General features: G+C 37.4%; 1 protein-coding gene across 2 annotated transcripts in view; it reads right to left on the bottom strand.

Moving 5' to 3' along the window:
* Positions 1-4,275: 4,275 nt before the first annotated feature.
* CCDC9B (coiled-coil domain containing 9B) overlaps positions 4,276-12,543 on the bottom strand; it is a 59,527-nt gene continuing 51,259 nt past the window's right edge. For both annotated transcript variants that reach the window (XM_087722756.1, XM_087722763.1), the window contains exons 11-12: positions 9,463-9,520; positions 4,276-6,862 (exon numbers count right to left, since the gene is read on the bottom strand). In XM_087722756.1, the coding sequence (XP_087578882.1) occupies positions 6,266-6,862; positions 9,463-9,520 (655 nt within the window). In that variant the 3' untranslated portion in view covers positions 4,276-6,265. The remainder of the gene's footprint in view (positions 6,863-9,462; positions 9,521-12,543) is intronic.

Here is a 12,543-nt window from a genome sequence, read left to right as displayed (position 1 = left end):
ACTCTATACCCATGATGGCGAACCTATGGCACGCGTGCCAGAGGTGGCACGCAGGGTCCTCTCTGCTGGCATGTGTGCCATCGCCCCAGGTCAGATCTACGTGGCATTTCTTTTGTGAGCTTCTGTTTCCCTGCAAACGCCGAAACAGAAGCTCATGAAAAGAATCTTACCTCTTGCTGCGCTGCCGATATTGGGATGCCCTGCTTCCTGCCAGGCGGATGGTCTTCGGGTCTCTGCTGCACATGTGCGCACATGTCTGCATGCATGCCCATGCATGCGCACCTTTCAGTTTGGGCATACGTGGCACAGTTTCGGTACTCGGTGTCTAAAAGGTTTGCCATCACTGCCCTGTACCCTATCTCCTAGACACAGAGAATAGAGCCCTTAAGTCCAAAACAGCCTTTAAAACTCAGAATCTCCAAGTGGTTGTGTTGCCAGTTGTTATATAAATGTAATTGTCTGTGAACCAGTGTTGAGCCTATATTGTTCTTTGCTCTTATTCCCTTAAATATCTTGACTTTCTTTCCCCCTGTAAGCTGCTTCTTGGCTTCTGAGCTTTAACTAAGATCTTGATTTGCATTATGGATCACAGGAGAGTGTTCATGTAAGACAGGCCAAAAGTTTCCAGAATCGTACAGGATTTGTTTTTATTCAAGCTCAGAATCAAAGTGGGGAAACACCCCAATCATTGGAAGAATTTTAGTTATAAATCATGGGTATTCAGCCTTTTGACTTGCCTGAGCTGCGTTGAGTGAAGAGAAATTGCCTTGGGCTGCATATAAAATATATAGTCAATGTATATAAATCACCTAATAATGTTAAAGGTTTATGAGCATGAGGGCCGCATATAGCATATGGTCTATGGGTTGGACATGCCTGTTATAAATAATGGCCAGTTTTCTCTTGTTCTCTGTTCCTACATTTGCACAGCTAGAACCAGTGTGTTACAGTACATATTTATTTAGAACATTATGCCACACTGTATCATAATATATTTCATTCGCTGTGCAAATGTATTTCAAGAAGGTATTAACTTGGAAATTGTAATCCTGAGAATAATTATTTATTTCAAACTGTAAAGTTACTAGCAGCTTCTAAGATTTTTTTTATAAGGAGGGAAGATCTGCTTTTATGTTTATGTGCATGCAAAAGCTGTTTGGCGGAATACCAGAAAGGGGGAGAGAGAGGGTAGGAAAATGGATTTCTCTTCAGGATACTGCACGGTGCCTTTTCAGAATTGCTGAATTAGCACTTAGCAGTATTTATGTTTCAAATGCAAGAGCTTGCATTTTGCTGACCGATGTTTAATGCTCAGTAATCACAAAGCAAAGCTAGATGAAATGCCAGATGGGACAAAACCAGCATTCGTTAATAGAAATCAATACAAAATTTAACAATCGTGTTTGGGTCTTTGTGTGTGTATAAATTTCCAACTAACTATGATGAAAAATCAGCAGAACATTTGGAGAAGCACAGTTGGAGCTGTGTTTCTTGTTTCAGAGTTTTTTCTTTTGAATTATTCAGTCATTTTCAAACATTCTTTGGTCAAATCAAATCACACTTGTTTCTCCAGCTAAATTCTGCAAGGGATTGTGTTGCTACTCACATTCTCCAAAGCTCCTCGTTAAGGAGAGGCAAAACCACCATTTCTTATATTTATTGTTGCTCAATCATGCTAACCTTTTATGTTCTCTCTTATTCTAAAGCTGATTTTGTACATTTATCCTCAGATCCATTCTGTGCAAGGCTTTGGCTATCTCGTTCTTGCTTATATCAGGAGAGGAGGCTGAAGTCAATTCCAGGGCATTTGGATATTTTCCCAGCTGTGTTGCCTGGTTCTTGAAATCAATCATTTTGAGAAAAATGAATGACAAAGTCTCTGTGGGTATTTGTTTTTTTCCTTTATAAGTTCTCAGCAGTCCTTCGGAGTTCTTGAAAAAGATTCTAGGTTTCCATTTTGGATGAAAGCATTTTTTTTTGTCAATCGTAAGCAGAAGATGAGGAGAATGATGAAGATAATAACATTTCTGGGAGAAAAAGTGTCAGTGGAAAAACTAGAGATAATGACATTGTGTGTTCCTGAGCAAGGAATTCACCTAGTGCTTCTGGATAAGCATAGGTTCCTTAGACTCACCTTTTCTCTGAGAGTTCTCTGCAAATCATGAAGTTACAAATTACACGATAATTAAGAATGAAGGGTAATAATATAGTAATCTTCCCAAGCAATCATCTAGATACGAAGAAAGAAGATAGAGCCGAGGTGGCGCAGTGGTTAGGGTGCAGTACTGCAGGCCACTTCAGCTGACTGTTATCTGCAGTTCAGCGGTTCAAATCTCACCGGCTCAAGGTTGACTCTGCCTTCCATCCTTCCGAGGTGGGTGAAATGAGGACCCAGACTGTGGGGGCAATTTGCTGACTCAATTTGCTAAAAATCTGTAAATCGCTTAGAGAGGGCTGAAAGCCCTATGAAGCGGTATATAAGTCTAATAAATAAATATATTTTTTTTGCGGACTTTGGCTTCAGTAAAATTTACATTGTGAAATGTAATTTCCAGTTATCATGTATAAAATTGTGTCCTTTTGACTTCTTGGTCAGTTTTTAAAGTGTTAGCATGACATTGTGAAACACTGTATTTTGATTACGTCAACCTTTGGGTTCCAGAGGCCATACTTATGAAATCATTGTTTGGGAAGCATTAAGGCCTTAATGAGTCACATACTGATGCAAATTCAGCAAGCCAAGTTATCTGTAGTGGAACCACTGGGTGAAGGAGATGGGCCCCCGCCAGGGGGAGCAGTGGTGGGATTCAAAAATTTTAACTACTGGTTCTGTGGGTGTGGCTTTGTGGGCGTGGCATGGCTTGGTGGGTATGGCTTTGTGGGTGTGGCAGGGGAAGGATACTGTAAAACTCCATTCCCTCCCCACTAGAGAGGAAGTTTACTGCAAAATCCCCTTTTCCTCCCAATCAGCTAGGACTCAGGAGGCAGAGAATAGATGGGGGCGGGGCCAGTCAGAGGTGGTATTTACTGGTTCTCTGAACTACTCAAATTTCCACTACCGGTTCTCCAGAACTGGTCAGAACCTGCTGAATGCCACTGAGGGGGAGTAAAGAGACTTTTCAGCTTAAAGTCTATTCAGGGGGAAAGCATCTGAGATCAAACCCATAGTTCTATGTCTGCCATTTACCAATGGAAGGCAGGCAGTCTGGCAAAATTCTTCTAATAAAGAAGATCAACAATAAAATATCTGGTTGCTTGCGCCTGACAATATTCTATGTCTGATTCCCCCCCCCACACACACACAGTTCATTTTATTAAAATGTGTTAAACCTACCTTAGGATTCATAACACAGATTGCCTTTGTAATTCTTGCCCTACAATGGTAGAAACCACTTTGGTTTGTGGGGGCTATAAAGAAGAGCTTTTGGTTTTAAGTTAACCATCGTGGCTTAGGAAAAGAGCTGTGATGGTGCAGTGGTTGGAATGTAGTACCGCAGGCTAACTCTGCATTCCACTGCCAGGAGTTCGATCCTGACCACTTCAAGGTTGACTCAACCTTCTATCCTTCCAAGGTTGCTAAAATGAGGACCCAGATTGTTGGGGGCAATATGATGACTCTGTAAACCACTTAGAAAGTGATGTAAAGCGCTATGAAGCGTTATATAAGTCTACATGCAATTGCAAAATCAAAATTAATGTTTAGGTGCTTCAGCATCTTTTTTTCTCACTCACATTCATTCTCATGAATGACTTTCCCTTCTCTGGTCCCTAAATCATGTTAAAATGCTGAACAAATCAACAGTTAAAACTACAAGTCACTACTGTGTCACAGTTTATGGACTATGTGAAGGAAAATATTCTTTTTCCTCTGTTTGCCTGCCATGCCATGTACTTGCTATTATTCTCTGGAATGTGAGACAGTCTATTTTTGTACGCCACTCTTCTAAGAAGCTTTCCCTTCCACACAGCATGGGGAAACATTGTTTGGCCTATAATGTAGAACAGACACACAAACAAAACATAGGAAATGTTTGTCCCCATGGGTGCATATGATTACACATATATCATGATATCATCTCCCATATGCTCCATCTTCTGAATGTGTATCAGATCTCATGACACAGATACAGTATATAATCACATTATATCAGTGGGTTGATGTTATTATCATTGTTATGGATACCTACTGATTGTTATGGGTACCTACTGATACAAAATCAATAGAGAAAACTTAACTAGATATAAGCAACTCTATCAGTTTCATTTTTTCTTGGTTACTTTTTATTAAACTGTCAATTTCAGTTTGTCTCAGTTTCTTGTTTTTACAAATTTCTGTTGAATTTGAGATTTTTCTAAGGCTACACAGTAATGTTTGACTCTAAAATATATATTCTTTTTTCCTATTTTTTTATTTTATTTTATTGACTTTGTTGTATATATTTTTCTTCTAAAGGAACACTCTGAGTTCGTTTGTCTACTGGGCAGTTTAAACATTGAAATAAATAAATAAGTAGAAGTGAGCATGCTATATGGAGACTCGTGAGATTTTAAACAAAATTTGGTAAGGCCTACCTATGACCTCTTATGGATGGAAAAACTGAAAGTTAAGCAAATGTCCATTTAATCTGCTAGGAGATGAAGTTGGGGACTTAGCTTTATGAGCCCAGGGGTGCAACATGCCAACTAGGTAACTCATTAGACTTCATAATTTTCTGCAAAAAATTAAACTAATGAATTAATGAAAGAATGAAAGCATTACATTTTTCTACTTTAAAAACAAACCACTATAAATAGTTCTGCATATGAAATCTTATGCAAAAACTCTACTGATGGGTATCAGTTTGAAGCAGTGGTGGGATTCAAATAATTTAACAACCGGTTCTCTGCCCTAATGACCAGCTGTGTAGGCATGGCTTGGTGGTCATGTGACTGGGTGGTCATGGCCAACTCAACGTCACTCACGTTGATGGGCGCTTCGTCTTAGCTGTTAAAATGTAATAGGGGTAACTGGAAAAGCAGTTTCAGTAAGCGAGGACAATAAAGATTAGGCTAGAAACAACACCAGAATGTTTCCTTCCTGCCTTCCTTACAGGATTAGCCCTGTAAAGTGGAAAAAAACCAAAATAAGATTTCTTCCAACTACTGGTTCTCCAAACTGCTTAGAAAGTTATCAACCGGTTCTCCTGAATAGGTACGAACTGGCTGAATCCCACCACTGGTTTGAAGAGAAATGGCCATCTTATGTAGAAACATGTAAAATCAAAAATAAGAATTCTACCTAGCCATAAAATGCTAATAATAAAATACTAAGTAATTTCTGAGCAATCAATGACATATTAATATAATCTAGGTTTTTAAAAAATTAAGGGAAAGCATTTTTCTTTTAATTCTCACATCTGATCCTTTTTAATGGAATATCTTCCCTCTGCAAATAAGCAGAACAGGCCAAATATAAAGCTTAAAGCTTTTTAAAAAATCATTTATTTAAACAATTCCATATTTGAAAGAAAACTCAAAAATCAACTAGTGCAATCTTCACCAAAGCAAAAAGTATTGTAACAAGAACTCTGACAGAAAGGCAGCCAACCTCTGCTAAAAAATCTCTTAAAGTTTTCATCTCCACTTCCATCAGGAAGATCTTCCTAATATTTGCCCTACTGGATTGCATCTTGCTCTGCAGAGTAATAATTCTTCTATCAGCTGTCTCAGGCTTCCATAACTTGAAATAATTATCCTATCACCTCTTGATAATATGTTCTCTAGGATAAGCATATACATTTTTTTCAGATGTTCCTCCTAAGCTTTGATCTCTAAGTCTTCATCATTGTTGCTGCCTTCTTGTAGACATGGTCTTCATCAAACTTGACATATCCTTGAGTATTCTGAATCTGTAAGCCATATCACCTTAGCTTAAACTAAGTGATAACATACTTCTTCATCCGTCAAATCTCAGTGTTCTTATAATAGGCATATTTACTCAGATCTTGCATTTTGATAGTTCATATCAATAGGGCTTTAGAAATATTGTGGGGGCTTGCACCCCATACCTTTTAGATGTCAGTAGGTTGCCTTCCCTGAGCCTTAAGATAGTATACACTATAAAATCTATATAAATGAACAAAATGCCATATGCTAACCTTTAGCCTTCTAGGTGCTCAATTCATCCTTAGATTAATTATATGCTTCCTTATTGCATGACGCATGGGTTTTCTTGCTTCAAGTTGCACATTTTTGTTCCTTCTGGTGCACATTCATTCCTTTCCCCTTAAATTTCTCCAACAGAAGCCTTGTTTTCCTCCCCATGTGCAAGGCAGGTTGTGTTATTCTTTTCTGTCCCAAGAGCTACCTGCTTCTTCAGGTTTCCAATATGGATTTCTCCTGTTTGTCTCATTATTGACAATTCCTGGTCTCTGCTACCTGTTTCCATCACATCCGGCAGCTTGTTAAAATTGTCAGCAGAATTCTCCTCAGGGTGCCTTTCAGAACATGTGTTTTTAACTAAGCAATTTTCATGGATTTCTTGAATTGCGTCCCTAGAAGCCTTCACTCTGGAAATTTCCTGACAGCTATTCTTATAGTTAGTCTTAGGAGACAAATCAGGGCCAGATATTGCCTTATTGAGTTTGAGATTTACCTCAGTCTCATCTCTACTGACATCCTCGATAAGGCCCCTTCTGTTTTTTTCATTTGGACTTTGGGCTTCCCATGAAGCTGGGTCCATTTCACTTCTTTTGGTCTCCGGCATGGGAACATTAGATTCTTTTAGCTTTATACAATTTTCTAGACCAGATAGGCAATGGTGCTCTTTCTCTGCTTCTCTGTCCAGAATTAGATTATTTTGTTCTTCCACATTAATTGATCGCTAAAATCACAGGAGAAAAAATAAATAACTTGAATTAAATCTTATTGTGTTATTCATTTAAAGTGACCCACTCAAAACTGTTGGTGCCAGCTGTAATGAACTGCCAGAAGTGAAGTTCACCTTTATTACTGATGTGAAAAACTCAAGTAGAGCCCCCAAATTTCCTTATATCAAAATGGAAGTGGTGATCATTATCATATTGACTCTCCTTATTTTCCAACACAGCTAAATAATTTATTAGGGAATTTTATTTTAAAAATTTATTTAGCAATACAAATAAATATAGCTGTGCAACTTAAGCATATAACTGGATGATGAACAATACATGTGGAGAAGAACGGTGATCATACATTCATAGCACCTTACCTCAAAATGCATATGCAGAATTAACTAATATGATTTAATCATATCTTCACATCAGCTGCAATTACTGGCACTATTCCATAGCATTATGCCAGCATAGATACTGGTGTCCCATGACTTCACCAGTTACCACAGATGTGGTCACATTATTTGGAAAGAATGATATTGTTTGTTTTACACCAGGTATCTGCCACTTTTTCTGATCCACTGGGTCAGGTAGCTGCGGTAGCAAATGTCCCTAATTTGTCATCACCTCCTCAATGGCAAAGATGGCAATAATTTCCCATGCTTTAATGTCTTAATTGCTGCATTGTACACTATATGAAGCTATCCTTGAGGGGAGTCCAGAAATTTTATTTTTTTTGCAGAAGACAACTAACTGCTAACTAATATATGAATTCAGAACCATATTACACAGGCTTATCTATCCTGCTTTCCAGGCCCTATTTTAGAAGTTGTTTTTATTCTTAAAACAATAAACAGTTTAAATCCTAACTGCCTAAACAATTGCCTTGACACATTAAAGTCCAGATGTTAAGGTTAGCAGGAATCTTAAAGATGTCTTAGTTTTTGAGATCTGTTTTTCAGATTTAAAAAGAGAAATCTTCCACTGTATTGCTTTCAAACTGTGAAATTCCCTGGGGACTTTCCACTTTTACTGGGGCTTTTTAGATTGATATAAGATATATATATATATATGACTTTATCCATTTTTAATAATGTGCAATACATGCTTTATACCTTTTTACTAATATTTTATTATCTACCTTGCAGCTTTAAAAAAGTGGATTTAATTAATTATAATAGCAGCAGCAGAAATAGCCATCCTGCGATTCCTTTTTTAAATTGTAATTTTATTAAAAATTTCACTTATGAAAAAACAAATGCAAACTAAAAAAGAATAATAAGAAAAAGTATGAGGTGCAAAAAGAAAAGGAAAATAGAACAGAATATAGTAAAGAAAAAGAAAGCAAAAGAAAGTAAATTACAAAGAAATTACTTCCTTCTTCATCACAACCAGCATAGACATTGCTTCCAAGAAAGAAATGTAGATGGCTCTACTAAAGGTGGACCCAATGACAATGATGGAATGACGAGGTGGTGAGTAGAAGAGCTTCTCTCTGGACAGGGGGAGGACTTGAGATCACCCACAAGACTCCAGACAGGAGCTTCTTGTGAAGAGACCACAAGACAGCAGTCTCCAGCAAGTTTAAAGCTTTGGGAAACAAGGGAATAGACACTGGGTAACTTGTTAACTCTTTTCAGCTATTAGAAACTTTTGGATCAACAAATCAGAAAACACTAGGCGAGTTTCCTTCAATCCTGAATGGTTTTCTTTTTAAAATCATGATAGGATGTGACTTTGATGATTGGCTACTGGAGGGAACTAAAAAAAACGCTTAGATTACACTTAAAGGAGATGAATATTTGCAAGATATTTTTGAACAGTGGACCCGGAAGTTAATTTTAAGAGTGTCTGCCTCTAAAGAGACTGTCTAAAAGATGTTATAGAGGAGGAACAAGTTTTACCAGACAAGTCTTTGACTGATCTATTTCCATACCAGTCCTGACATTTCCCAGTGTTATATTTTCACTCATTCATTTCAATATTTATTCATTTCATTTATATGCCAACTTTATGCCAAAAAACCCATGTTGTATTGTACCACCTGTGCAATATATTTCCACAAAAATATTGGAATAAAGAAACAATGTGATTGTGTCAGTAAGATATATGAACCCAGACATGAAACCAAGATTTATGATTTAGCATTACATGTGAACAAGCAATTATGGGCTGTTCAAACAAAAAAGAGAGAAATGGATGAATGCTGATATAAATTGTGCATGTGCTAATATACAGTATATGCATGTATGTTTGGACATATTTATATAATTTAAATTGAAATGTAATGCATCATACCTTAGTGACTAAAACCAGGGCCAAGTACCCTTATGATTACTAATTTTATCGACAAAAACCTCATAGTCCCAGCAACTGTCCTTATCCTGAATTTTGCCTAGACATTCTTTAAAATAAGTTTTCTTTGATGGAGTCAAACTGCATTAAGATTCAGTATCTTGGGTTCATAACCTGTTCGTTTAATTATGTTTTGTATGAATCCAGCTACTCCAGTTTATTCAATACAATATGACTCGAAACAAACCATGCTGTAACTCAACCATGAATCCAGTTCAGGTATTATATTGTTTGGGCAAATATTTCATTAACTCACCTGATTATCAAGTTCATCTTTTAAAAAGGGCATTTCATCACCTTCCTTAACATCCCATCTGTAAAAGAGCAAAATAAAATAGGGAATGTTGTTCAGTTTTCACAAAGTAGAATACAAATTCTGGTCTTTGTTGGAAGGTTTTGCATATCTTAACTGGATTGCCCCTAAGTGAAAAAAACGTTCATTGTAGCATAGCTGAAACCTTGCAAGTTGACTCTCTTTACTTGGTCAGTAATGATCCACTCATCTACATAAAGTTCTAGCTTGCTTCACTTTATCGAATTCATGATTGATAAGGAAGTAAAAATAACAGGAAAGAAACACTGGGGTAGATTACTCTTGTAGCAGAATAATGACAATTTTATTTTAAAAATTATTAAAATTATATGCCACCCATTTTAACTCTGTAAAGTGACTCTCTGGGCAGATCCTATTTACTTATTTAATTAGGCAAAACCAACTATTCATATTTTAAAACATGAATCTGAAACTCTCCAAAACAAAACTGATCAGCTGAATTGCTTTTAACATTTGGGCTCAAATTGACTGAATTACAAACTCTCTTACCCAAATATATAGTTGTGTATACATATGTGTGTGCTTGTGTGTGTGTTTGTGCACATGTATACACATGCACTTACACACACACACACACACACACACACAGACAGACATCAAGCCGTGTAAATCTGTGAATTATAAGATTTGAAATTTCACTCATCTGGAATAAATCAAGCTGGTAATAGTTACTCACCATATATTGTGAGTGGTGCACGGACTAAAAACTGTATCAATAATTGTTTACAATAAATGAAAAGAGCCTGAGCAAACATCATCTAGAGCAAATATTCTTTATTATTTATTGCCTAGCTAGCTCTGTACCCTCCTATGCACTCTGCATTTGCATTCTAAGTTTTAAAAAAAACATTGTTTTCAGAAAATGAAACAAAGCCAGCATAAACAAAACACATCTTTTCTTGATATTGTGCAGAAGCCAGATGAACAATCATTGGGGGTGGGGGGTTAACTATTTGAAGGATTTTCAGTGGGTGTTATGTGAATGCCTTGCATGATCCAAGGCACCATTTGGTCTTTGCTTCAAAGTGCTGCAGAGTCCTACTGTGAAATTCACCTTAGACTGCATTCATTCAAACAGCAGAAAAGGTGCTAAAACTGTTCTTTAAACCCATCTCGCCTCAGACTGCCAATGAGTCATTCTTTTCCAATTAAAGTCTGGAGGGGGCACTTTCATCATGGCGTGTGTTCTTTCACTTCTTAAAAAGCCAGATGACTTATGGACACACACAAAAAGAGAAATGAATCACTCTAAGTTCCCACATGCAAAGAGGGATATATGCTACTCAAAATGAAAGCATCTATACTATAGTCTAAAAGCATAGAGAAAAAGAGTAAATGAACACTTAAATATAAGGGCCTTTTCTTCCTCCTCAAATTGTTGTTTTAGTTGTCTTCCTCCCTGCAGATCTTAGAAAGCAGAGAATAGGCATTATGTGCCAATCTGTGTTCTCCCAGCATCAGATCAACATGGTAATTCAATCAATTGGATTGCCCAAGAGACTGCAATTCATGGAGTAATACAATTCCTCTCATAGGGAAGGGAAGGGAAGAGGGGAAAGGAAAAGAGGAGAGGAGAGGAAAGGAGAGGAGGAATGTACTCCTTCCATATTTCTAGAACATGCATTTACCTATAGAAATATCAGAGCTATTGATAAAATGTTAGAGGTGGAACCTCTACAGTTGTACTGAAAATCATATTGCTAATGAAAGGATAGCATGCCAACAATTTTGCATCTAAGTGCCTTTTCTAATAGGTGTAACCATGGCTGCACATTGCTAGAATGAAGGGAAGTGAAATATATATGCTAAACAATGCTTACAAACAAGGCCTATGGACAGAATGAAGGTTGCCTGTGAAAGGAATGTAGAAAAGCCAACTGTCCAGGGACTACATAAATTTCAGAGCTCATGCCAAAGGAAAAAGAGGAATCTCCCCATCTACAAGGCAGAACAACAGCAACAAAAGATGCAGCAGCTGGGTGAACACTTCTCTCCACTCCCTGTCCTTGGAGTATGGCTATAGGGAGGAGGCAGCTATAAGAATTTGCAGACTCAGACTAGCTAAATCCCCTTTTAAAGTTCTAAAGTGGAATTTAAAGACCTCTAAATTCCAGAAGCTTATCTGTATTCATTAATCTCAAGCTGGCTGCAATTTCGATAGTGTATATAATTTAGTTTTTCCAGATTTCAGTCATCTGATTTACCTCATGCATTAGGATTATGCTAACTGGGCTGCAAAAATCTGGATCAAAGGATGGCAGCACGGAGTTAGACTGCTCTGTTTCTCTTTGTTGCCATCTGGGGTAGTTCAGGTTTTTGCAACCCAGACATCATAACCAAGCTGAAGAAGAGGAATGTGATGCACTTTCTATTACACATGTGTCAATGTATGTCAATGTAGTGAGACAAAATTGGCAACTGAATTCACACTTTCTGTCCTGGCAGTTAACGGTCAACAATTGTTATATATGTTATGTACAGTTATGTAATTTTTATGTAATAGTCAGCTATGTTTCCACTTAAATGGTACATAAGATAGCAAACTAGGAAAGAGTAAAATCTCAATTTAACAGAATAGGAGAAGCAGGTGTTCATTAAACCATGTGTCTGTTAAATCCAAAGATTTCCTCTCCTCAGTGGTATCTGCCGAAGATAAGTAAGTAACTAAAGCAACATTGAAACAGGATGACTGGAGCCCTGCTCCTTTTCTATGTCCGAGGCCATTAGAGTTGAGCAGTTTATACATTCAAATAAATAAATGTGTTGTGATGCGCACAAAAAGGGCAGAGTTTGCACCACAGTGGCACAATGCTGCTTTCATTGTTATGACAAAAGGTATGAGATCTGGAAATGGTCACTGCTTTGCCTCTTTTCCTTTCCCTTCTATAGGTTATTTGTCTCAGCACCAACCCTAGGAATTATGGAAAGAGTCTTTTTTTCTTCAAATGCTACAAGGAATAAAAAAATGTTGGTCAAAGCAGGAACCTCTCTGATATGCTGCCT

Source organism: Thamnophis sirtalis, unplaced genomic scaffold (genome assembly GCF_051295495.1).
Source record: "Thamnophis sirtalis isolate CommonGarterSnake01/CBP01778 unplaced genomic scaffold, rThaSir2_p1.2 scaffold_1, whole genome shotgun sequence".
In the NCBI taxonomy this organism is placed as follows: Eukaryota; Metazoa; Chordata; class Lepidosauria; order Squamata; family Natricidae; genus Thamnophis; species Thamnophis sirtalis.
This window is presented reverse-complemented; position numbering and strand designations above follow the sequence as displayed.